The 27,283-nt window shown below is 40.4% G+C and overlaps 1 protein-coding gene and 1 long non-coding RNA gene across 10 annotated transcripts in view; one reads left to right on the top strand and one right to left on the bottom strand.

Annotated features, from left to right (window-relative positions):
- The window catches only part of SPATS2L (spermatogenesis associated serine rich 2 like), a 160,538-nt gene that overhangs the window by 57,413 nt on the left and 75,842 nt on the right, over positions 1–27,283 (top strand). For 7 of the 9 annotated variants that reach the window (XR_013372798.1, XM_077884800.1, XM_077884802.1 and 4 more), the window contains one exon: positions 23,754–23,814. Coding sequence is in view for 8 of the 9 variants with exons in the window: in XM_077884800.1 (XP_077740926.1) it covers positions 23,776–23,814 (39 nt within the window). In the remaining variant the exon portion in view is untranslated. Of the gene's footprint in view, positions 1–13,093; positions 13,223–13,337; positions 13,476–23,753; positions 23,815–27,283 lie in introns of those variants that run through there. The other 2 variants (XM_077884798.1, XM_077884797.1) reach the window with 2 other exon arrangements.
- On the bottom strand, positions 7,060–13,606 carry LOC144305733 (uncharacterized). The gene is made up of 3 exons (XR_013372801.1): positions 13,043–13,606; positions 10,833–10,911; positions 7,060–9,350 (listed from the first exon to the last, which is right to left on the bottom strand). It is a non-coding gene; the product is annotated as an uncharacterized LOC144305733 (long non-coding RNA).

Below are 27,283 nucleotides of genomic sequence, written 5' to 3'. Positions count from 1 at the left end.
TAACCTCAGGATAAGGCTGAGGCTCTACATCCTATTCACAGACTTCTCTTTATGTAGATTCATCTCCTCTTCTGGTTCTCGGATACGGAGCACCAGGCCTGAACATCTTTTGCACCTGGGCTTTGGTGAATTCCAGTCCCTCTGCTGAGATCATGTTCTCCCTTTTCATTCCCTCTTCGCTGCACCCCATTCATCTGAATAATCAGGGTCCAACTTAGATCTAACATCCATCTCAAAGCTTTCCTTGAACCTCTTAATGTTACTTATTTACCCCCCAACCCTCTGCCCCATCAAAATGCTCTAATAAAATCTTGTACTTCCTCTGTAATAGTGTGTGCTGACTCGTGTCCCGTTTACCTGTCTGGTAACCCTCACCAGAATCAAAGTTCCCTGAGGCCAGGGTTTGTATTCCACTCACTGTTTTTCTAGTACTTGGCACAAGTCTACGCATTTAGGAAGTTCTTGGTAAAATGTTCTCAAATGAATAAGGAACAGAAGACCTACGTTCAAGTCCTGGGCCTGCTGCTTTCTAGTTGTGACTAGAAAGTTGACTTTGGACAAGTTCCTCATACACTTAGGGTCTTGGTTTCCAAATTTAAAAAAAGAGAAATTTTACTGAGATGTTATGAAGTTCTTTTCAAGCATGAACATACTGGGATTCTAATGCAACTCATTAGCCATCCAGAAACCATAAATCAGCAATCATGTCTTGCAAATGAGAAGCTGGGAGCATTGCCATGGACTTAATTTCTTGAACATGGATTGATTATTTCATTCCATCCACTTATACACATTAATGGTCAACAGATTCATACTTGTTCTTATGTTGGTATTTTTGTTCTTGACCCAAGGGTTTATCTTCTTCAGGATACTCTCTTCATTTTATACTGACTGGCATATCTGAAAAGAGCCCCTTAAGCCCGAGAAAATAATAAAGCCTGTTTATGTCTACTTTTTTGTTCTTATGTCCATCTGTTTTTACCCAGAGGGAGTTAATGAAACTTATTGCTGTACTAAGAATTTCAAGTGAAGGTAATTTTAAAAACTGTTAGATGAGAAACTGTAGTCTCAAATAAGAAACAAAATCTGCAATTTTTTGCTGATTTTCGTGGACTTGAGTTGGTAATAGATCTAATACCATATATAACTGTGTGAAATATTTGATATGAAAATAGAGACGCCTGGGTGGCTCAGTGGTTGAGCGTCTGTCTGCCTTTGGCTCGGGTCGTGATCCCAGGATCCTGGGATCGAGTCCCGCATAAGGCTCCCATGGGGAGCCTGCTTCTCCCTCTGCCTGTGTCTCTGCCTCTCTTTATGTGTCTCTCATGAATAAATAAATTTTAAAAATATTTGATATGAAAATTAAAGGAAAAAAGAGAACCACTAACATGCCAGCAGCAAAAGTGTTAATGTCAAATGTAAACCATTGCAGTAATTCACATGCAGTAACTTCACTTTCCTGGTGAAGGAATCCATGTCAAACTAGGGGTTATCTGTGCTTATACACTTTGGAGGTTGCTTCCTTCTATGTTCCCAGCACTAATTATCATAGGAGTCAGAATCTAAGTATATCTCAGATACTTGTTGCTAGTAAATTAAACATGTTTAGATATTTCATTCATATTTCCTACATAATAATCTACAGTGGTAATTTACTAAGAATTTCTATAGATATAATTAATTTTTCCTAAAATTTGCTATATATTTCCTGGTAAATGTGACTAATTCAAACTTGAAAATGATTTTTAACATTTTTCGAAAGTTACTTCTTAACCTTATTGCAAAGTCTTGATCAATATTATTAAAATGTTACATCTAATGAGATAAAACATCAGTACTCTACCTAAACCCACTACATGCGATTTTTATTTTCTGCTTTTAATTGAAAGTTTTTCTTGCCCAATGCAGAATTCCTTTTATCTTTGGACAAAACTGTATTTGGCCTAGCTTATAGGTTAATTAGCATCAGGATCTTTTCCCTGTATCTCCATTATTTTTATGCATTGTTGCTTATTTAGCAATCCATGGTGATCTCTGACCTCCTGACTCAGCAAAGCTCACTTCCAGGTCAGGTGGCCATGACCTCTTGTAGACAGAACAGTTTGTTAGCAGCACACCGGGAAAACACCAAAGACAAATGGATTTGTTGTTTCTTTAACAATGAGTTACTCAGAGCTCAAATCACAGCCAATGAAAATTATTTGATGACTCAAATACTTGGTATAGAAACCTTGATGAAAATCTATACTTTTCAAGAAAATAAGAATATATCTTTATTTTATATGGAAAATAAATTGTGGTTTATTTGGGAGACAGTTTTTGCATTTGATTACAGATGACTTAAATTACTTTGCAACATCTGAGTGTTGAAGTGAATTCCAGTTTTTTAGGCTGCATATAGGGTATATGGATGTGTAAATGAAAGTTCAAACCCTAAAAGTTACTGGACACGTTGATGATCCACTAAATAATACTATTAATTTGGCTATATTCTTTAGCATGTTAATAGTTTCCATCATTAAGATCAATTATTTTTTTAAGGTTTTATTTATTTATTTTGAGAGAGAGAAGGAGCACAAGCAGGGGGAGGGGCAGAAGGAGAAGGAGAGAGAGAATCCCAAGCAGACTCCCTGCTGAACATGGAGCCCTATGTGGGGCTCAGTCTCACAATCCCGAGATCATGACCCGAGCCAAACCCAAGAGTCTGACGTCCAACCAACTGAGGCACCCAGGCATGCCCCAAAATCAATGATTCTTAATGGCAGGTGATAAATGATGCAGTTCATAAACAGTGTAGTGCTTTGTCTCATAGGTCTGATTTTTAGAAATTACTTAATTTGATATTTCAGTAGCATTATAGGAAAATAAGAATGTTTTCTTTATCAAAAGATTGAGAAACCTTCCTTTAATTAATCTGCAGTTTAAAAAAAGGTTGGTAAATGGCAGGATTTTTGGCAGAGAAGAAACAAGGAAAATGAGTTGTTCCCGTGCAGCAGGAATCCAGATGTTCCAGGGCAGGCAGAAGTGTGGGTATCTGTAAACCCAAGAGAGGACACGCACTTGTAAAAGGAGGAAGGGAAAAATACAGTGTCCAGGAGAGTTTCTTGTGCTCAGTAAGCGCTCAGTAAATAGTTTTGAGCGAATAAATGAGCTGAGACCACCCAGCCATATCAAGCATTGGTATAATTTACTTCTGATCTAGCATACAAAAGTGACACAAAAAATAGTAAATGGGAGTGATGAGAAACTTAAATTATTTGGGCATCTGCTAGAAGTCTTATTTATGTTCAAAGAAATACAGGGTTTCAGATACCAATTTACCTCATTTTCATCCCTAAGAAGATGAAGGAAATGAAGGGAACTGCTATTTTGGATCTAATTTTAACCAAGAGATTGGTTGGTGGAATAGAAGGAGAAGGAAACTTTATTCACTTATTCAATGAAAGTTGAGCATCTACTATGTGCCAGACTCTTGGAAGATGGTGACCGTGTCATTTTAGCTTTGTGATAATCAGCGAGCAGGTGATGGATAAAGCCAGATATATATTACAGATATTGGGAGAGAAATTTCAAATTTCAGAGAAGAAATAGATATGATTCTACAGGTTGAGACTCTAGACTAAAGAGATGAGAACCTCAACTCTTAAAACTGTGATTAGGGCTCTTTGAATGTGCTCTCAAAGCTTCTCAAACCTCCCTTCTCAAATTCAGTATCATACCAGGTCACTATTGCCTTTGTACTCACTTATCTATTTGTTGTGAAACTTTAAGCTTCAACAGGGCAGCCCTGTATCTGTCATGTTTATCTTTGTATCCTAGTAAATGGGACAGGCACATAGCTGATACTCAATAAAGCACATGTATACACTCATACACACACACACACAGGCACACTTCATTGTGTATATAATGAATTAAGCAATAAACAATAATGAAATTCTGATAATATAATCATGAAAGTTTTTCCAAATTATCAAAGATAATGCACACACACACACACACACACATTTGTTAAGTTGAAGAGTCCACATTTTTTTGAATGATTAGAACTAGAGGTTTGAAAGTTCTAAAAGGGTGAGGAAAAAAGATGGCTATGGCTGCAAAGGGCATACTCAGGTTAACTCAAAATATAAAAGACCATTTAAAGAAAAATGCAAGGATAGGCAAATAACCAAGAACAGATACCAAAGAGAGATAATCCCAATAGAATGGTGTCAGGAAGCCTAGAGTTCAGAGTGAGCTGAAGTATGTAAAAAAAATTCTAAAAACAACAAAAGGGACTTAAAAAGCTGGCAAGGAAGCGTTCTACAGAAAATGAAGGTCACAGAATAAACCAGATGTAGAAAATTGGAATGCTTATGATGTCAACTGTGTTGTTCCCATTTTTGATAATGACATAGTTACAATTTCTGTCAAGAGTGGAGTATTATTTTTAGTTGTACTCCTTACTGTAGAATTTTGTTTTACTTCTGTAGAAAAAAGAACAAGAAAAGGACAGGACCTCTGATGAGAAAAACAAAGGACTGTTCAGCTCTTCTTATTCTTGGCTTTTAATCAAGGATCAGGATCTCCCATCTGATAAGGTTAGAATAGAATGAGGGTAAGAGGGAATTGAGGGAGCAGCCCAGGTGGCTCAGCGGTTTAGAGCCGCCTTCAGCCCAGGGTGTGACCCTGGAGATCCGGGATTGAGTCCCACATCGGGCTTCCTGCATGGAGCCTGCTTCTCCCTCTGCCTGTGTCTCTGCCTCTCTTTCTCTCTGTGTCTCTCATGAATAAATAAATAAAATCTTAAAAAAAAAAAAAAAAAAAGAGGGAATTGAGGCTGATGGCAGCATAATACCAGATCCTTAGCCCTTCCTTGTAGATTGGGGTCTCCTGGCCCAGATTGTAGCCACAGGCCTGAGAATGCTCACACCTGTGATTCCCCCGCTCCAACCAGCCATCTTGAGGGAATGTTAGCAAACACAGAATCTCAGCAGAATTTTATAATTTATTCTGAAATTTTTGGGAACACTCAGAAAAGAAAGCGATAATCATTAGGCACCAATAAGAAATCAAGAGGGACTAAGTGATATTCCTGTTCCGTAGAGAAATTAGAATGCAAGATGAAGAAAATGTGATAGTTAAAGGTGTGTAGGAATATCATCCAGCCAGTTTTCACAGTATCTCAAGATTTTATTGTCGATTTAATAGAGAAATATGAAGGGAATAACAATAGTTAAGTGGATTCACAAGTAGGTTTGCATAACCAAGCCCAGAGAGTGCTAAAGAATGGGTCCATGTGATCACAGAAAGTGATGTATAGACATTTACTTCTGTTTTATTCTAGGTTTTTCTTTAGCAATGACTTTAACAATGATGAGTTGGATGAAAATAATAGGAATGACAGATGCCTGTTGGATTCTTAATGTGTCAAACACTGTTCTATTACTCTGCATTATTAGTTTATTTAATCCTTACAACAATCCTATGTAGTCAATACTTTTATTTCCACTTTATAAATGAGTAAGCTGCAGCACAGAGAGTTTAAGTAACTTCCTCAAGGTCACACATTTCTTAGGTATCAGAGCTGTGATTCAAGCCCAGACTGTTTATTTAATGGCGTAAGTTACATAAATGATATCCTTCAGGCTTGTGAATGACCAAAGTGAAATGTACAGCTGAAGTGAAAAGCTGTAGATTTGGTATCCAAAAGAATTCCAATAGACTGGAAAAATTGGTTAAATTAACAAGACAAAATTAATTTAAAGTAAATATATCCTCATGCACTTAAGTTCCCCCAAAAATCAACTGTGAAAGTAAAGATTGGGGAAATGGGACTTACTAATGAATCAAATGAGGAAGTCTTGGGTTTCATTAGTAGAGGCTTATTATAACCAAAGTATAGTGTGGTGTAGTTGTCAATGAAATGCAATCTTGGGTTGCATTAAAAGAAGAATAAAACCATTAAATGAATATATATATGTGTGTGTGTATATATATTGGCACATAACACGATACAACATAATATATGGTATAGATATCATATATACCAGAATGAGAATACACAAAACTATGTCATGTGAGGAATGAATGCTCTCTCAAAAATAAAGTTCTAAAGATCTGACAATACAAAATGTTTTGTCTATAAAATAATTTAGAGATTTATGAAGTCCTTACCAAATCTAGCCTGAATGATCCTGTACTAAAATAGAGAAAGCATACATAGGACAAATGTGACACATGGAGAAAAGTGGTCAGATTTACGGACTATCTGAAAGCATAGCTAGGAGCATTGCATGGGAAATTATAGGAAGGCAGTTGATTCAATTTTACCTAAGAATTTGTACACAACTAGTCTCATGCAGAAGCAGCTACATTAAAAGGCATGGAGTCCCCATGATGGAATTTGTTTGAGCAGACACCAGATGGCCACTTAATGAGGGTGTTGGAAAAGAATTGACTTGTAGGTCAGGAAGATGGGAGACCTCTGAGTCCCTTCTAAGTTCAGATTCCAGAAGAATGAACAATTACTCGACCTCTCTCTATGAAATAAGGAGTGAGGGATGGATGTTGAGTGTTGAAACTGTTCCAGCTTACAGAACTATGGGGAAGTTGAGACTCCAGGGGAGTCAGATTGAGTTATGATCCAAATCAAACAAAAAGTCTAAGTTACACAGGAGTTATCCATGCCTTTCTGGTGATAGTTTTCTCTTGATTTTATCTCACTAGTAAGCCACAAATTATTTTCCAACAAAGCCATAGATTTGGAAGCATTTCCAGTCTTGCCTGCAAGCAGGCTTTTTTCCGTGACCATCTCAGATCCTGGGCACAAGGAACCCAAAGAAGTATTTCACTTCTAGGAGTATGCCTCGAAAGTATCAGCTAGACCTAATAACTTGGTTTCAGTATTCATGTCAAGCTTTTAGACAATACACGACTAAGGCAGAATGAGACCAGTCTAGATACTTCATGGAAAACTTAGAGGAAGACGCTGAAGAAAGATTATAAAACTACCTCATCTCCCCTTTTGGAACTTTGAAGTTTCAGAGGGACTCTGAGGTCCCCCATTTTCCTGAATTATAAGTGAATTGTTTGACAGGAAGTATCCGGTGCAAATTTGAATATTTCAGACCTGAAACTTCTCTCTCTCTCTCTCTCTCTCTTTTTTGTTTGCATTTTTGAACAGGGTGTCTCCTCAAGAGAGGTGAATAAAATTCAAAATGGCATAGCAGCTAGGGTTCACAGCTTTGCTGCATGACTTGTGATGGTGTCTGGAAGTCATCCTTCCTTTGGACTTTCCCACTCCACTTAGAGGCCAGGAGGCCAAAGTCCATTCTGTGCTCTGACTTCTGTACTACTGTGGCTTCACCTTGCTCTTAACTGAGGTTTATATGCAAGATAGAAAAATATCTCATTTAAAAAGGTGAAAGTCTTAACTCTTATTTCTCGAATGCATAGTATCTTAATTCTACCCAATTTCCTAATAAAGGAAATCTTAGGAAAAAAAAAAAAAGCATCCCACTAAGTGGTCTTCCAGTCTATGCTTGAACAAATCCTGTGCCAGGAGACATGTTACTCTTAATGACAGCATCTTCCTTTTAAAGACACCAGATGTTAATATGACGTGTCAACTATACTTCAATTGAAAATTAAAAATGGGCAGCCCCAGTGGCGCAGCGGTTTAGCGCCGCCTTGCAGCCCAGTGCGTGATCCTGGAGACCCTGGATCGAGTCCCACGTCAGGCTCCCTGCATGGAGCATGCTTCTCTCTCTGCCTGTGTCTCTGCTTCTCTCTCTCTCTCTCTCTCTCTCTCTGGATAAATAAAATCTTAAGGAAAAAAAAGAAAATTAAAAATGTTTTTAAAATAATAATAAAGATATAAGACGTAATGGGAAGAAGGGAAAGGGAACTCAGGGAGATAATGCAAGTAAAAGAAAGGGTGAGCAGAAAGATGAGACATGGTTTTGGCAAAGTGTATTCCACCGTGATTTGTCCTCACTGGGAAGTGGAGAACAAAATTTAAAACACTGAGAAAACATTGTTCTTCCCGTTAATAACTTTTCTATCCCATTTGGCTTTTCTGCCAATCTGGCTTTACAGTTCTGATTATAATTGTTGCAAATACTAAGATTTCCTAACTGGATCGAACCCATTAAGTAGTTTTTAAACAATTTCCTATATTTGCATCAAACCAAAATAATGGCAGCTGTCTAGTAGAATAAGGACAAGCTTGGGAATCAGTTTCAGAGATGTGAGTCCCTGCCTTGCTATTGACTGGCTCTGGGACCTCGGCCTTAACTTCTCTATGCCCACTTCTCTCATCTATGAAATGAAGATAGTAATACCTGTGGGAGCACTGGGAGGACTCGGTGAAATAGACATAAAGGGATAAAACCCAACATGGTGCTTGAGGAATTTTTGTTTTGTTTGCTATTGCATTCCCCAGGGTAATGCCTGGCCAAAGGAGATGCTCACTAAATGTTTGTTAAGTGAATGAATGAATGAATGAATGAATGAATGAGTCAGTGAGCCAGCTCAGCATATGACCCTTCTTGCTAAAGGCATGTCAGTGTTATCAGACACGAGAAGTCTTCTGATTAGTCAGAGGTTTGAAGAAGGAGAATGCTTTGTCACAGATAAATGTATTTTTTCCCATCATACAGCAGAGCTTCAGGATCTTTAAAAAATTAAACCAAAACTCTGAGCATTGGGTTGTCTTTATAGTCTTTCCTCAGTCCTTCCTTTGTGTTTTCCATGAGGTTGTCTGGAGTGGTCTCATTCTGTCCAGTCATATTTTGTTAGAAAGCTTGAAATGAAAAATGAAACCAACTGAAGTCTGGCTGGCAGCCATTCAGAAATAGACTTTTTTTTAAAAAGTAGATTAATTTTCAAAGGCATTTTCCCTCTTTAATACTTACTCAGATTTTTAGAAGAACCACTTAGTAAAACAAACAAGAGTGTCTTTTCAGTGTCTGGTTATCTCTTTTTCAAGACTGAGTTTGGTAAGTTACATAATATTAACTGTTGATTATTCCTGGGGTGCAAAGCCAGGTAAAAAATAAAACCAAATGAAATATTTAATTTATGAGTTGCTTTCCTAGAGTGAAATGAAACTCAGCTGCATAGCTTTTATTTGTTTTAGAGCACATATTTAATATTAGTCAGATTAAAGTATATTTTTGCAAAAATAAAGGAAAAAGAATCAAGTTGCACCAAGTTGAAATGGTTAAAAAAAAGTCAAGTTTCAATTCATATCAAAAAAAAATAGAGAAAATTGAGTTTAGTTTCATTAGTCATAACCAAAAATGACAGGGGAGTGGCTCAGAGAATTGGTGTGCAGTGGAGATGGAAAGGAACTCTCTCGTTTGCTAAAAGGAAAACAAAACAAGGATGTTATCTCTTTGCTTCAGTATGAACAAGACAAGTGTGTAATTGAAACCTCACCATATAACACCTTTCACAAACCAATTTCTGATGTCATCTGATTGCTTACTGCCTGCTAATCTTATCTCTGTTCAAAGCTAATCTTAAAACATTGCATCTATCTGAGGTGCATAGTGGACCCCCAATAAATATTTATTTATTTATATTTATTGACTTCTGTGCACTATGGAGGCAGGCTTTCCTTCTGGCCTTACATGTGACTTACTTGTTTCTGCCAGAGAGGTTTCAGTTTTGCTTTTCCTCTTACCTGAAATGCCATGCCCATCATTGTCAGTACTTCCTTAAAATAGTGTAAAAGAGCCCCGCCCCTCAGAAGCCCTAATAAAGCCACCTATACTAAAGCCTCCTTGCCCCTCTGGAAGCCCCATTATAAACATGATTATAGACATTTCAGAATGGTTTAAGATGCTGCTACTGGCATTCTTATTTCTCTTGGTTCTGACACACCCCCAACTAATGCCCCACAATAGACATCCCTCAAGAATGATTATCATTTCCCATGGGGACACACACGTGTGGACATCCCTCCACATGCAGTGTCCAGCCCATTGGGGGCACACTCACAGGACATGTTCTCTGGCTGGATAATGAAAGTTTTAGCCTTAGTAAAAAAAAAAAAAAAAAAAAAATTAACAACCCTACTTGCTTGTTTCTGCCAGTCTGCCAAGAATGGGTATAAGCGGAATCGAGGCTGTGAGAGATGGATCTTTTTTCATCAAACAAGTGATCAAAACCTAATACATTTACACCTGAAAATTGCTTTAAGGTAGATTGGATGACTAACAGAAAGTCTTCCAAAGGGAAATAATATATGGTATTATATTTATTTGAAAGGCCTGTACAATATTTGAACTACTGTACAAAAACCAGTTTTGATTCAATCTTTAGAAAAATGATTTGGAAGAGATTAAACTACATATCGCTGAGGCCTAACAGACCATCGTAAGCATTGGGTATTTTCTGGACTTCCCCCAGTGTGAGTTGAGCCACAGGGCAGGCTGGAGTTCAGTGCAAAGGAAAGAGGGTGAGGTGTGTGCTCCCACGCCTTTCATGCTGTAAACTCAAGGAGTAAGCAGGCTTGCCATGGAAAGGCTTACAAAGAACCCACAGCATACATATGGGTGTATGCAGCAATGAAAATCTGTATCTGTGGGTAGAGTTAACAGGCATATATAAATGGTAAGGTTAGTGGTTAAATGTAGTTACCTTTGGACTGAAAACCAATTAATTTTTGTTTTCTCATATTCCATAGTAAGGGTACAGCTTCAGCCTTTCTCTTTTGGGCAGAGTATAGGTTTTGATGGAGGGGAACTAACTAGAGGGCTAGTCTAGTGACCTGGTTACCCCAACTACAAGACTATATGTGCAGAAGAAATAAAATAAGTAGAAGACATTGAGGAAGTTACCTGGTTAAAGAGATGGGACACCTGGGGTTTGATATGGGAAGATGTGGAGGACTTCAGCGCTCATGGTTGGACCTTGACCCTGAGAATGACCATAATATTACAGATTAGACATACGGGCTGGGGAGGAGGATAGGGAGTGGATTGGAGGGTATGTAAAGTGACGTGGCTAGAAGAGCATTGGACAATGCTGGTTTTCATGGTGGTGTATAAAGTGATAACCCAGTCTTCGATGTTGAGAACCGGGGAATTTCTTGCAATCAAGAAAGGAAAAATAAAATAAGAGGACATTCCTTGATTTCCATGTCTTTACTGAACATTTAATTGTCTAAGGCACTCTTCTACACTACTACTTTGGAAAAGAGGAAGAAGTGGAATTTATCAGAGATAGGCTTTTTAAAGGGAAGGACTTCTTTTTGTAATTCATTGAATCTATTAATATCTTATATGTTTGAAGTGCTTTAAAGGTCTTTATTTTCTCATCATAGCATATTTCAGGTGGCAAGTTTTTATTTTTTATTATAGTTAGAAACTGAAAGAAAATTTACTAAAATAGTAAATATGACTTGTAGAATTTTTAGCATATCATAAACTGGTCAGAATGAGTTTTTTATTATCAGTGATTGCATTAGAATAAACTCAAGAGCATTAAAATCATATTAATTCTCTCTTTTATCCATCTTAAAATGGTTACTTGAAATCAGAAGGTATGAAAGGAGATTTAGTAATTTTTAAGCTGTTCTCTAATTAGCTCTAAGACTTCATTTGAACTTTGCTCTTTCTATATTTTTACTGCTTATTGTCCTCTGAAGACAGGTACCTTAGCTATGAATTTGGTCACCAGAGCACCTATCACATCTGGTTAGCCACATGGCCAGAAACTGACTTGGCATGGGTTTCCAAGCTGTTCTGCAGGGAGGAGGTATTCATGAAAAAGAACACGAAAAACAAATGACCCTTTGGGCACAGTCGGAGCAGTGAGAGTTTACATCTTTCTTGGCAATGCTGCAACCAGGCCTCCGTTTGCCACCCACGCCTCTCTGGAGTTGCCCTAGGGTGGCAGTATTCAGGGGAGGGGAGGGCGTAGCCCTGTAAGGGCAATTTGTGGTCAGAAGGTTGCATTTCAGGGGTCAGCCCCATCACTGGCTAGATGTATGGCCATGACCTCTCAGGCTTAGTTTCTCACATAAAATGAGGATTATGGAAAAGCAACCACACAGGCTATAGAGGGATCTAGTGAGATGATTTCTCTATTTATATTTATTTTATAACTCCTACTGTGTGCCAGGCACTGTTTTAATCACTTTTACAAGTCAGAACTCATGCCATCCTCATTACCACCCAATGAGGTCCTTATTATTATCACCCTCATTTTACTGATGAGGAAGCGAAGCCATAGAGAGATGGGGGTAGTCACCCAAATCCCAGAACTATTCAGAGGCAGGATTGGGATTCCAACTTGGTAAATTGTAATTTTTTATTTCCTATCATAAGAAGATAAGTAAGGAAGATTCTGAATAGCAAAAAAATAGGCCGGTTCCTCTCTGCAATTATTTAAGGGCCAAAGGTGCTCCGGATGTTGACAGAAGCACCTTCACTTGTGCACCTGCCTCTACCAGTCTAGTACGGGGCCAGCTGCGTGGGCTCCTCAGAGGACTTTGCCTGTGGGCGGTTTAACATGGGCTCTGGTGGTGGGGATCCCGACAGGCCTGACCCTAAAAAGAAATAGCTCCTTTCTGTGGACATGTTGAACTCACATACTAGTTTTTTTTGAAAATCAAACCAGCAAACAGAGGTAACACATACAAGACTAACTTGCCTATAGGGAGAACAGGTGTTCACAGGTAAGAAGGCCCTCTCCATTTGCCGGGCCCCGGCCCTGGTTATCCCCACCCCCATACGCCTCACATCAGCTTTTCACTGGGAGAGACTGAACGTTCTCCATGAGCATTTCATTCCTCTGGCTGAGAGCATGAGCCCTCATGAAATGGATATACCCATGGATATAGTAGTACAGTATTCATTTAGTGCAGAATTAGCCAACAGATGCTTCCAGTTAGGCCTAGAACCGGGGGACAGGTTTTAGAAGGGGGAGGGGAGACAGCAAGCCTCAGGGTGCAGAGCCAGGAATGTTTGCTAATTGATTGATGCGCCTGCACTAGTGGTGCAGGAAGATTAGAAGCCTTTAGCCGATGACCAGACCCAGACCTGACCTTTGGAGCGATCGCTAGAGTCCCAGCCGTACTGTCTCTCGGCCTCCGAGGCAGCGGAGGGTTCGCAGGGCCCGTCTTCTGGCTCGGCCTTCTCTGAGAGAAGAACGGAGAACTCGGCGTTCACGGACAGGCCTGACGGCGGAAGCTCGGGCCAGTTAACAGCCGGTCGGTCCTCGGAAGGTGAGTCCCTCTGAGCCGCAGCCGGCTGAGGCCACTCCGGGCCTGAACCTACTCCGGGCCACACCCAGGATCCTGCCACCTACCCTGGTTGCTGACTCCACCTGCATCATGATTGAGATGACTGGTCACAGTAACAGCTTGTTGATAAAGGTGGCCAGTTGGGGAACAGGGTTGATCTGCCTGTTGAGAAAGCCAGAAGCTCGGGCCTTGGCCTGGGATCCCTGATTTGGAGCACACCGGGAGGCCTGAAAAAGTGAGTTGAGGTTGACTTTGTTGGAAAGCCTCAGGAGGAGCAGTCACTGGGGCCGCGGGGGCTGGAGTGGAGTGAGGCGGGTGGGCAGGTGTCGGTGCGTTGGAGTGGCTAGGCTGCTGGCTGGTTCTCTCCTGCTGGATGTTGAGGTGCCGCCTCAGCTTCCTCATATTCCCTCCCAACCCAAAGCCAGGGCATGTGAGACAGTCATCCTAGACCGTCTTTACCCAGTCAGGGCCAGTGCCATTTCAAGGAAGTGGGAAAAACCTTCCTCTGCTACTTTGAGAAAATCATTACGTGTTTACTCAAAGACTTCTGACTTAATGGATTAGGAATATTGCGCGCTTCTTGGAACAGAAGTTTTTGAAACCAGACTATGCTCTGAAAAGATGATGGTTCCTTTGCCAGGTGTATTCCAGGACAAATGAGCCAGCTTCCCCAGAGCTGGCTTTGAACGTGTGGCTCCTCTTTGCCAAGTTTAGTTAGGATTTCTCTTTGCCAGTCCAGAGTTATGTTGCAGAACTGCAGTGCATGTTTTCTTTGGAGATGGATATCAGTGTTTTCTTTATAAAGTTGCTATAAAAATTTTTAAAAAGCCTACAGCCCCCACTGACGGCAAGCCTGCCTCCAGCCCTCTGCTATGCCTGGTCTCTGCGACGAGACTTGCAAGCAGCCCTTAGTGCTGCTCTGCCCAGAACCTTGAGCCAGCTCACTGCCAACTCTGATTTCCTGAGTCCACACTCTGATTTCCTTCTCCACCTCCTCGTCTGGCTCTTGTCTATGTTTTTGTGTACATGTCTGTCTCTATCCAGTGATGGAAGGAGTCGGGAGGTCCAAGTCGAGTGCTCAACTCAGGCACTCATTAGCAGTGGGACTTGAATAAGTAGCTTGTTCTCTACGCTTCCATTCCTTTTTCTATGAATTGAGGATAGCACACTCCATATGGAGTTATGATGAGAATTAAATGAGTTAATACATGCAGAGTGCTTATGCAGCGCCTGATATACAGTAAGAGTTCAGTAAGTGCTATTTTGTAACCGCTGCCAGCATTCCCAGTAGAGCCTGGCACGTCGTAGGTGTTTAGTGAATGTCTGTCACGTAGTAAGAACAAGCATTGCCCTCTCTGTAGGAACCGCCCATAGCTAGTTGAAGAGCTGGGCACAAGGAAGTAAAGGGAAAGCGTGTGTTTTCTCAGCATTGAGGCTGGGAGTCGTCTGTGCATTTGGTGCTCAGCTGTGTGAAGGAGAACTGTGCTTGGTATTTTTGTCCACACCCCTCCGGGATCAGAGATTTGCTCGAGGGGCAGCAGAGGGATGAGGGGAAGCCAGTGTAATCTGTGGGAAGAGAGCCTTTGATGGCATGCTTGGACAGAGTGAAATTTCTCCTTCTGAACCAGTCACTTCACCTTTCCCAAGGCCTCTCTGAGGATGGGCATGTTTTAAAGACTTGAGCTGACATCATTGCATCTTGAAACATAATTGAACTGCTGGTACAAGTGGGTACTTGTGCCAGGCCCAGGGTCACCCACATCGCTATGGAAACACATGTATGCTTGAAAGCCCGCGATCAGAAGCAGAGCCTTCCAGGAGCCCAGCACCAGGTCACTTTTAGAAAAAGGCATTTATTTATATTCGCAAGCCGTCAGAGACCTATGAAATGAAATAATTTCAAATTAAATAGAAAAACCATGCCACAGCTGAATGCTAATAAAGCCTGCCACACGCCCACCCCGTGTGCTCGCAGTGCCTGGGATCTGCTGCATTTATTTTAGTTGCCCTCTGCTCTTTTGCCTCCATTTGCATTCTGCTGCCGCCCGTGGGGAGGTGGTTTGGCTCTTGATGCAAAAATGGTTCATCTTCATTCACACGCATTTGCCAGTACCAGAGTGGAAAAATGCAAAGCGGGGCCTGCTATAGAGTGTGCTTTGTGCTCTTGCTCTCTGTGTCTGTGTGTGCAGCACATACAAGGGCGTCCAATTCGGATGACTCTGCCTCCCACGCCAGTGCTGGGCTGTTGAGTGGAGATGTTCTCCCGTGGAGGCCTGAAACTTGCATCAGCACATCTTGCCCTAGATGTGCTCGAGTGATATTCTAAGTGATTGGGAGCTTTTATCTGCCTCTGGAAGCAGGCCTTTTCAAATAAGTATTGACTGTTAATGACCTGTTTAAATAAAACATTCAATTTTCTTTCTTCTCCCCACAAAGAACTTTGTAGGCAGCGACATTTCTAAACCAGAGGCTAACCCGGCCTTTCAAAAGAGGCAGAGCCTGGGCTCTTAAATGTGAAATTTTTTCCTGACATTTGCCCTTAAAATGCTTCTCAGCGAAGTTGTTCTAACGGTGAGTTTAGTACATTGAAGTCTCTTTGAATGGAAATGCAACCTTGAGAGGTTTTATTCCCCCTCCAAATTAAACAAAAAAGTCCAGGTAAAGTATCCTTATATGAAATTCATATTTCAGTCACCATTCTCTGTTTCATTGTTTATGTGTCCTCATTCCTAATAATTAAAGGAGCTTTCCTCCAAGGAACAAGGCACTACACAAGAATTTTTATTAAACTGAGGGAATTAAACCACAGAAGAAAGAGCTAAAGCACTCGGAGCATAAGAGACCTCAGTAATTACGACACCAGATAAGGAGCAGCAAAGGACGGAGGGGAAGGGACCAGAGCACAAAACAGAAGAGAGGGATTAAGCAACAGGAAGGTCAAGCACCAGAAACCCCACATAGTGTTAAATTTAGACGAAGTCCCGGTCTTATAAATTTTTAAATTTATTCTGAATTGTATAAATGTAGACGGAGCCTTCTGCTGGCATGAAGGTACCCCTGGTTGTGCTTGGCGGACTGGACGGTTAGTCCCTGACCAGTTTAAAGGTGATCTTTACAGGGAGACAGCCTAGTACTTTGGAGATGACACCCATGCCTTTTTTTTTTTTTTTTTTAAGGCAAATTTTTAACTTTCTGCTGCCTTAGCTGTTGAATGCATCCATCCCAGGGCCCGTACCCCCTTGTAGTACTGAGAGCTGGGAAGGACCACAGCGGTCATGCTCTGAAGGGTAGAGAATGTGTGGCCCCGAGTATGACTGTAGGAATTCAGGACTTGCTTCCAGAATCTGCTCCTTTGACCTATTGATTTCTATGAGCTGTAGGCCCTTGGAAAACAGCAAATTCAGGGAGAGGCTGTGTCCGAATTCCCCTTGGGCAGTTTTGTCAACCAGGTAAGACTGTTGTGTCCTGTCACAGGAGAGAGAGGAGCCTAGAAGTTGACAGCACATTCAGACACACTTTATCACAAACTATCATACCTCTCGTCTTTCCTAAAAATCATTTGCTCTTCCCTGAGAGGCCTGCACACACAACCCCTCCCCTTCCCTGGTAAGATGGTATTTAATTCTGAATCCTAAGCCACCTCGGGTGCTTCCCCACTTTTCCTTCGGTATCTCCCGTGTCTACACAAGGTACACATGTCAATAAATTTCTGTTTGTTTTTCTCTTGTTCATCTGTCTTCTATTACAGATTAACAAGAGAGCGTGTCAGGTAGGAACTCAGGTAAAATTATTTTTCTTCCCCTGTAACTCCAGCCTCTTGTTCTGTAGCTGGAGACCTGAGGCCCTCATGCTGTATGGTACGGATCTAGAACCTTTCTTCAGATGTCCATCAGGACGAGGCACCCCATGTAGACAGATCTAGTCGAAACTCGCCTGACCTGTTTCTCATTCCCCCAGAACACTGCTCTCTGCTAAGAGCCAATCAACGGCAGAAGAGAAGGAAATAAATTAATCAGTTGTGTTACACCTTCTTCCAGAGGTACCAGCATGCTGTACACCGAGTAAGAAAGCAGATGGCTCTTTAAGTTTGGACAGGTTAGGAGCTGGCACTCTGGGCGACTGTTGGATACTCTGCTTTGACTGGGGTTTTTTGCTGCTTGCGTCGATCATGTTGAGTAATTGACTCCCCACCCACAAGCTCAGTCCTGAGTCTTCCTCTCTGAGGCACCCATGAAAACGTCTCCAGGGCCACCTTCGTGATCACACGCTGTCTGGGCTGCACCAGAGTCAGATACGTGGACACTTTAATTACTTTAATGTAGAAAGAAGAAGCAGTTAAGCCTTAGACCCTGGAATGTCCTGCAGCCCCTGGGCAGCATGGAGGAGCCTAGGAAACACTTTGTTGGCTCAGGGCCAGCTAAATGCAGCCTTCTACACGCTCCTGCGAGGTAGGAAGCCACAGGAAAGCAGCCATCTCTTTATAACAAGTCCATTCCTGTCCATTCCTGTGTGAGTTGAGTGGTTTTGCTCTGCAGTTTGTGTGCCCTGCGTAGACAGGCCCAAGGCACGTGTCCCATGCCTGCCCTGCTTGAGGAGCCAGCGCTCGGACGGCCTCCACTCTCCCGCAGAATTCTTGCAGCACTTCAGCAACAGCCCATGACTTGTTCGTGATGGTTTTGAGAGGCTGTACGCACAATGGCCGTGGCTCCAAAGTCACATGGCCCGGGTTTGAGTCCTGGGCCTGCCACTTACCTTGAGACCCAGGCTCAATTATTGAATTCCTGCATCTTGGCTTTCACACGTGCAAAATGGGGGATAATCATCATTTCTACTTTATAGGGGGAGGGTTAACTGAAAAAAACAATGCTTGTTGAGCACTTAACATAGTGCCTGGCTCCATAAGTGTGTTAAGTGCTCCATAAGTGTGTTAATTATTATTAATAATATGTTGGTGGCCAGATCCATCTTTAATGTAATCCGTGGGAAACTGGGCCCCCATTTACGTGTCTAGGCTTCTGTGAGAGTCTGTGTGTTGTGTGTGGTGGTTGAGATCAAGAAAGAGGCCCTTTCTTAACATTCCCAGGATGGAGACTTGAGAGTAGTGGTTCTCAAAGCCTAGGCCACGTGCCTCTGAATGCCCTGGGGGGGCCGCCTAAACACTGACTGCTGAGCTCCCCACCAGAGCTTTGGCTTCGGTCGGCTAGCGAGAGGTGGACAACTGGCGTTTCTAACAAGTTCCTAGGTGACGCTGATCTCCTCTAGGAATCAAACTGAGAGCAGCTACTCCAGGACAGTGCTTCCCAATAGAAATACAATGTAAGCCATGGTGGTCATTTAATATTTTCTAGTAGCCACCTTTAAAAGAGTAAAAAGAAATGAGCGAAATTCATTTTAATGTTGTTTATGTAACCCAGTATGTCAACTATTATCATCTCAACACATAATAGATAGGAAAAATATTGAGACAGTTTACATTCCTTTTTGTAGTAAGTCTTTGGAATCGAGGGTATGTTTTACAGTCCCTGCACATTCTGGTTCAGCCAGCCACATTCAAATCTGGCTTTGCATGAAAATGACCTGGGGAGTTGCTTTTCTCAGGCCTCAGCCCCCTCATCCCAGTTGGCATTGGGTTCCAGAAAACCCTATTTCTGAAAGCTCCCCAGTTGATCCTGATGATTAGCCAGAAAGTCAAACTGATCCTGTCTTCTCCCAACCTGCTCATTTCCCTCTCTGCCTTATTGTCGGGATGTCCGCCACTTACCTATCTCCTTCAGCTACATTATGATAATTTATGAAATACTCTATTAACAGCTCCAATTATGCGTTATGATCTTTATGCCTTTATAAATCATGGGAGAACTTTGCATAAATGACCTTGAAAAAATTTGCTAAAATCATTATTTTAACATTTTTCTTATGTATTACCTCTGGTTCCCTGAATCCATTTCAAGAAAAGTGATGTAGTACCTGAGAACAGGAAAGTGAATCTAAAAGCAGTAATAGGTTTCAGAGAAACAAAAGTGAAACTTCATTACTGTCTACACAGTAAAACACAAGGGAAACAGGGTCAGAAAGCAATTTGACATTTCAATGTCTTGTTTTCACTTTTTGTGTTGTATATGATTGCCTGAGAATTAGAAATACGTATATTTCTTAAACTCAGAGTTTGGTAGTTGGACAGATTGTCATATGCTGAGTCTCACTGAATTGTATTAATTAGAAATGCTGAAGCATATTTTCCAGAATTTGTTCTGTTCAGGTTTTTCATAAAGAATATTTATTTTTGTTATAAACTAATAGATTTTCTGACTGGCATTAATGTATATTAAGTAAGATCTCTGCATAATGAGTAGTTCAGTTTGATATAACTTTGTACATGAAGTGACTAGTGGTAACCCTATTTGTGGATTATTAATTTTACACCAGAGAAGTGTATAGATGATATATTGGTGATAAATTGTGAAATTCTTTTCTTTGGATTGATATCTTTTCCTAATAAATTTTTGACTATGGAATATATATATCTAGAATGAAGTGAGAGATTAATCTGTTATTTCATAAATAAAATTTCAGTCAACAACTTTCTTGATCTTTATTTTCTCTAGGATATATATAAAACTTAGATGATATCTCTGTATGTTTGTAATATTATTAATGAAAGCGAAGTACAACTTTAAGGAAAGGAATTTCAAGCAATACCTAAGCTATTGAAACGTTACATCGATATCAGGAATTTCTGGTTATTTTAATTTTATATTGATTGATTGATAGGTACAGAGTATGTATTTATGGATCTGAATAATTGGGCTTCAGTAACTGGTAGGTTCTGAGAACACTCTTAAGTGATAGTAGGAATTAGAAACAGAGGCTTTGCCAGGAAGTCAGAGATCCCTGTACATTTCTTGTGGATTTAAAGCTCTTTTGATCAAGGTATGTTAGGATATGGGCATCCATCCTGTCTGATAGTGATAAACAAGTACGTGTGGTGACCAAGTGTGACATGAGAGAAATAAGGAGGTCTCTTGGTCCCAAACACCTGTCACTCACAGCATTAGAGGCCTCTTAGGTTAGCTCAGGGGTCTGCAACTCTAAGTTGCCAAACTCTCTGGGTTTATTATTTTGGTGTGTTCTTTACCTAAGTTAAACAATCAAGATTAGATCAAACTGATCCGACTGTCCAGATGGAGTCCATAGGAGAAAACAGAATCCCCAAAGAATAGGAGCACAGCATAGTTTCATTGTCATAGAGGAGGAAGTGAGCTCAGGAAGGGTAACGAGCCTCTGATACCAGGCCACTTGGGGTGCGCTTCGCAGTAACCCAGTGGGACTGGTGCCGGACTGAGGGTGTGGACATTTAACACGGGTCCTCAGCTGGTGATCACCCCTGCCCAAACCTTGTCCTGACCGAGAACTCAGTTTGACTGTCTAGCCATTTAAATTCTTAATTCTTTAAGGCAAACCAAATTTAAGTTCTATTTATATTAAAATCCTTCATCTAGTTTCCATAACTGGAACTACAGCTGATTCCCCAATCTCCCTGTTAGGCACCAGCCAGCCGAAAGCCTTGACATAGAGAGAGCATTGGAATCCTCCTGGAAGGTAGAGCCTGTAGACGCTGTGCTCCACACAGGGGGAAAAAATTAAGAGAATAAAATGGGCCAAGAGCAGCCCCTACAATTATCTTTATCTTAATCTTTTCCATCTGAGAAACCTATAATAGCCCCTTTCTACCCTCAGAGCTGGCTTTTCCTCACACACAAACTCATGTAATTAATCCACTGGCACCACTACCACAGAAGAGTCTTCTTGAGTTAGACGTTGAGGTCAGAGAGAAAGGGAATTGCCGAGGAAATGTATGTAAATATGTATATTAAGTAAAAGAAAAGTATATGTGTGTGTATTGTTCATCTCCAAATACAGCTCACCTTTCAGTGCTGCTACCTCCTCAGATCTCAGAAATGTTCTGTCCTCAATGGAATTCTTCCCTGATTCCTCCGTGGATTAAAACACTCCAGCCTTAGGAAACTCTTCACACCCAAATCCTAGACATCAAAGCACAACAAAAACAAGACGCTTGCTTTTTCTATCCGATTTCACACATCTATAACGGCAAGAGGAGATGTATCCAGAAGATTCAGCTAATCTAGTCTAATGAAAGGAACTGTGGCTCCCAGATCTATCCTAACAAATAGCACTAAATCCATCTGTCACCTTTGACCCTCATAGTTCCATAGGTATAACCCGTATCTCCGCCTCCCTCACATCCTTGTTGCCACACACACACACACACACACACACACACACACACACACACAAAGAGTAACATGCAGAAAAATCCACATATGTGCACAGTGTGTGTTTACATGCCAAAACTTCCATTTGAATAAGAAAATCAAACATCCAAATGTTTTCAAATATGATTGTAGACCATTTTGAAGGTATTGTGATGACTGATCAAAGGTTCCACTTTTCATCTATGGCTTATCAACAAAAATGCTTGCTTATTTATCCTTGCACTTCACAGACCATGTCTCTTCACTGTTCCAGATCATCAGAAAATAATCCCATTCTCTGTTACTAGTAACTGTCAGGAGTAGCAATAAATGAGAATGAAATTCAATTCAGGTATTATTTGCTGGCTAGTATTTTTTTTAAGATTATTTATTTCAGAGAGAGAGAGAGAATGGTGGGAGGGGCAGAGGGAGAGAAAGAGAATCTCAAGCAGACTCCCCACTGAGCACAGATCCAGACACAGGACTTGATCTCAGGATTCTAAGATCACGATCTGAGCTGAAGCCCAAGAGTGGGTCGTTTAACTGAACTTTGCCCCTCAGGAACCCCCCAGCTAGTATGATTTGCTTTCTTCCATATGCCAAATCAGAGGATATAGAATTTGCAGTCAGTTATGTAAATGGGAACTGTATTCAATGGGATGGACACTCATTGCAGCCCAATATGAGAAGGAGCTGTCTTACTGGGGATTGAGTTCACAGAGTCTCTCCTGCTAGTGTGCCCAAATGCATGTGTTAGTGGCATTATCATTTGGAAACTTATTAACATGAAATCTTACTGTTTATAATATCTGATAATATGTAGTAATAGATCTATGTGGATTCCTATTTGAGTGGTAATAGAGTAAAGAATACATATTGCCAAGCTTTCATCCTAAATGAACAAAAGATAATGGATCTGAATTTATGTTTTATTTAACTTATTTAAGACCTAGGTTTAAAAGGAAATGGTGAGGAGAAATCAGAGACTTATTGCAAGTTGTCCCCGAAATGTATCAACTCTAGATACACTCATTGTAACCTGAGTCAAAAAAGAATGTAAGATAGTTTCAGTGGTTCTTGATTGACAAAAAGCATTAATCATGCAAATAGGGAGTATAACGATATCTTGGCCTATCCTACTGCTAATTTGAACCAATCTGTTTGCCCACTGAACTCATTTATGCTCTATTTCAAAAAGAGATTGAGACTATTAAAGGCTTAAGTCCTGTCTTCCATAGTAATGGTGAAAGATTTAGACCAGATGAAAAGAAAGAAAACACCACCGATTCTTATTAAGAGTACAGATCTTTCCTGAGTGGGTCATTTCACAAAGAAGTTTGGGCTCCAGAGGTGGAAACCCTAAAGAATTTAAGGAAACAGAAAGACTGTGGGCAATTTTAAGACTCCATTTGATAGAGATCATGAATTTATGGTCATTAAAATTATGGTGAAGTCATATACATATATATATATATATATATATATATATATATATATATATATATACACATTTATCTGGAAGGATGTTCATATGTTGATAAGTGAAAAAGCCAGTTTAAAAACTTAGTACATGGGGCACCTGAGTGGCTCTGTCAGTTAAGCATCTTCCATTCTGCTCAGGTCATGATCCCAGGGTTCTGGGATGGAGGCCTGCATCCAGGGCCCTGCTTCTCCCTCTGCGTCTCTCTGCTGCGTGTGCTCTCTCTCTCTCCCTCAAATAAGTAAAATTTTTTAAAACTGTTATGTACAGTGTTTCTTATGTTTAAATTTGGAATCATTTCTCCTGTTTTCTTCCTTGAGTGCTTTCGTATAGTTATGTATATGCAGGAAAGACTCAGTAAATGTTTATTTTATTAACTAGAGGCTAATAAAAACTTTGGGACAGCAAGGATTGGGATGACAATGCTCTGTTAAAATAGATATGCTTTTCCTCCTCTCACTGTTCTTGACCACCTTTCTTTTACTTAATAAACACGGTTTGGGTGCACACCCATCTATCCTTGTCATTTTTCATGTCAATACAGTATGAATAAAAGATTTTACATTGCCTTCTAGAGTTATCATAACATGTTTTTAGAACATATCTAAGACAAATGCTTAGCTTTAAAATATTTTTATATTCTAAAATGGTATTTATGATTATGACTGAATGAAATTGTTTACTGTGTTGGGAGAGAGCATGAAAATATCACATTGAGAAATCAATTTTAAAACTTTAATCCTTTTTTCCTTTTTTATAGGGCTTATTCCACTAGAAGCAAGATGGCTGAACTCAATACACATGTGAATGTCAAGGAAAAGGTAGGATACAGTTATAAATTGGTTATAGAAACTCCAAACTGTGTAGTCTTTAGCTGGTAAAAACTCAGTTACAATGGAAGAAGGGAAAAATGGTTTTAGGGGATATACAGTACGTTTGACAACTAGAAAACCACCCAACAGAAAGAATCATAAGAAGTATTTACTCATTGTGTGTTAAGCATATTACTTTCATTTTCTCACTTAATCTTGACCATAACTCCATGAAGTTAATAGTGTTGTTATTCTCATTTTATAGAGAGAAGAACTGAGATATCAAAAAGTTAAGTAATTAGCCTAAGTTCACATAGCTAGTAAGCTACAGAGCTGGGATTTGAATCCAGGCAGTGCCATCCTACAGCTCATACTCTTAACCACCATGCTGGGTTACATCTGAAGGCTAGGGTATTATGTTACATCTCCAGAATAGCCTCATATAGAGATGTCCACAGCATTACCTAGTGGTTATGCTGGATAACCTATAATGTTTCTTTCAATGCAGGGAGTTCATGACTCTGAAAATCTCCCCCTTCTCATTATTTGTTGGGGGCTGATTATACTTCAAAGCCCTCCCATGTCTTGTCCTTCTCTGTGAAGGTTCCTCACTGTTAGGGTCAAAACCCCTCACTTATATATGCTACCGTGCACTACTAGCACTTAATGATCATAAACCGTAGACCATATGAGACCATGGAGACAAATTTGTCCAAGCCATTTATCTGGCACTGTGGAGACTGAGGCACTACAAGAGATTTGTCTGTGGTTGTATGACAGAGTGGGAAGGTCTCTCCACCTTCCACAGGGCCAACTCCCATCCTCCGCTAGATTGTGAACTACTTGAGGGCAGGAGTTTGTCTTTCATGTGTTTGTATCCTCACAGTACCTAAAACACAGAGTGAAGGGTTAGAGAAGTAACATTTGTGGAGTCCTGACTTTTTCCCTTTCATTTGACAAAGAAGTGTTGAACTCCTCCTTTGTGCCAGACACTGTTCTAGATGCTGGGATTATGGCACTGAACATGTAGGTGAGGTTCCTGCTACCATGGAGCTTGCTTTTTAGGGCAGAGAAACAGAGTCCGTACTGAGAACGTATAAATGCATATAGTCATTTCAGACAGTGGTATGATGAGGCTGGCCTGAGGAGAGGGTCTTTAAGATGGGGTTGGTCAAGGCAGCCCTCGCAGAGGAGGGGACACTTGAGCTGAGATGAAGACAACAGGAAAGAAACACCATGCAAAGATCCAGAGACAGAGCAGATAGAAAAGCAAGAGCCTGGAGGTGGGATAATTTGAATGTGTTTGGAGGCCAAATGGTTAGTGTTGCCAGAGTGTCCGACAGAGGGATGGCGAGGGGGGATGAGATCAGTGAGCACGGCAGGATCCAGTGTTGGTAGTGTTGGCTCTTCTCCTGTGTTGCTGGACCTCCACAGGATCCGTGGGTGGAGTCCAGGGTTCCACAGACTTGCATGAGAGAAAACACATTTTCGACTTCACTCACATCTAAATGAAATATAGCATCTCCTGCAATCATGAATGCAGGCAAAGGAAGAAACCCACGGTTGCAGCAGGGGTCTCTGCGACTTTCACAACTAGAGGTCACAGATACCTTCATATCAAATTACACTCGTTACAGATGTCCTGAAATGTCGTTTGTTCATGACCACTTCAAAACTACTGTAGTTACTGGAACTTCTGCTGCGTTGTGTTATTCGATGTTAATAGAGGAGCACAGATATTACTGTAGCATGAATTTTTTAATTTCAACTTTATTTCAGTGTGAATGGTGGTTTCCTTTATAATCATATGTATTTTATTTAAAACTTCACCAGACTGCCAAAGAGGGCCTGTGCCCCAAAAGGTTTAGGATCTGAAATAGCCATGTAGGGCTTTATTCAAAGGGCAAAAGTAGATGCTAAAAGTTTTTAAGCAGGAGCCTGACCTGTGTGATATTTTTTTAGAGCTCACCCTGGCTCTGTCAACTACTATGCTACCTATTTGACAGATCTTCGTATTAAATAACATTCTGAGGACACGGAAGTTTACAGTAAAGTGACTTGGTCAAAGTCAGACTCTCAGGAAATGTGGAGGAGCAGGGAGGGATTCAAACTCACCTGTGTCTGGTTCTAAAGCCTATCTCCTTTCCTCTGCATTTCTGCTTCCCAGAGTTTTCCACCAAAGTACCCCCAGGACACAAAAGAACACACTTGTGACCCCAGGTCTCTGAGAAGATGGCCAAAACCATTTTCTACATCATACAATTTATTTGAAGTCTTTCGTGTTATCTTAGAAATTAATACAAATTTTTTAGTTACTATATTCTATAAGATATTCCATATATTATGTTAATACAAAATTATTTTTACTTATTAAGTATTGAGCAAACAATAGCAGAAAGATGTGCCTCTTTTACATCATGACTTCACATTCTTCCTGACTCACAGTCATAGTCTTAGGTGAGACTGTGTTTCCCAGTTTGAGAAGTTGGGTCTGGCACCACCATGCTGACCCAAGATTGGCCCCTTTCCAAATGTCTGTTGATGAATAGATTGGACAGCTCCTGAAGTTGGATTATGGGAAGGAAAAGCACTTTAAAGAATCAGAGTCATAGTAATCGATTCTTTGCAAAACATGGCTAGTTGGACAGACCAATATGGTAGGCTCAGCAGAAAGAGTGTCTTATTCAAAACGAGGTGGCATCCAGCCAGTCAGGGGAAGGAGGCTCATCTGTCAGCGCCCAGACCACAGAGGTTCAGTGTGAATGCTCCATGTATTGGCTTAGGCGCCACATTCATCCACTTGTCATGATCAATGGCACATATGTGCACGAAGATTAACAGGAGATGGTGTTTCTGCCATCACACTTCAGTAACTTATCAAAATGCTGGCATTATTTTGAAAGAGGGTGACGCTTAAGTTGTAAATATTATCAATCTGCATGACAATGAAAGTAGAGCTCCTCTAACTCAATTAGTAAATTCCATCTTCCTATACCAAAAGGTTAATAGATTTCTCAACTCAATAAAATAAATCATCATAAACAACAGAAAATTCTGATCATTTATAATTTTACATTGATTTATTTTAGTACATGTATTTCCTTTAGTTATTAGCTTTTATGGCCTTTTTATGATTAGTTTGTTTTTCAATCTGTCACATGAGCAATGACATTTTAGTTTTGAAAATTAAGAATAATAACAACTGTTATGTCTTAAATTATCAATTATAAGCTTTTACAGACCTGAGAATGGATCTATGCAGTATTCTTATAAAAACCTAGACAAGCACTGTGGGAAATTAATACTTAACAAAAGCATTGTGATGAAATGAGTACAGTAGTTACCTCTAGTGGATCCCCTGTTGGATGAATCAAAAAGGAGTAGGTGCTTGGTGAAGAAATCATTTCTGTCCTCGGGAAGCTTTTAGTCCAAAGGAGAAACTAATAATTGAAGGTTTAATATCCAAGACAACTGAAAT

Source organism: Canis aureus, chromosome 36, assembly GCF_053574225.1.
Source record: "Canis aureus isolate CA01 chromosome 36, VMU_Caureus_v.1.0, whole genome shotgun sequence".
Classification (NCBI taxonomy): domain Eukaryota; kingdom Metazoa; phylum Chordata; class Mammalia; order Carnivora; family Canidae; genus Canis; species Canis aureus.
Note: the sequence above shows the minus strand (reverse complement) of the source record. Positions and strands in the feature narration are given on the sequence as shown.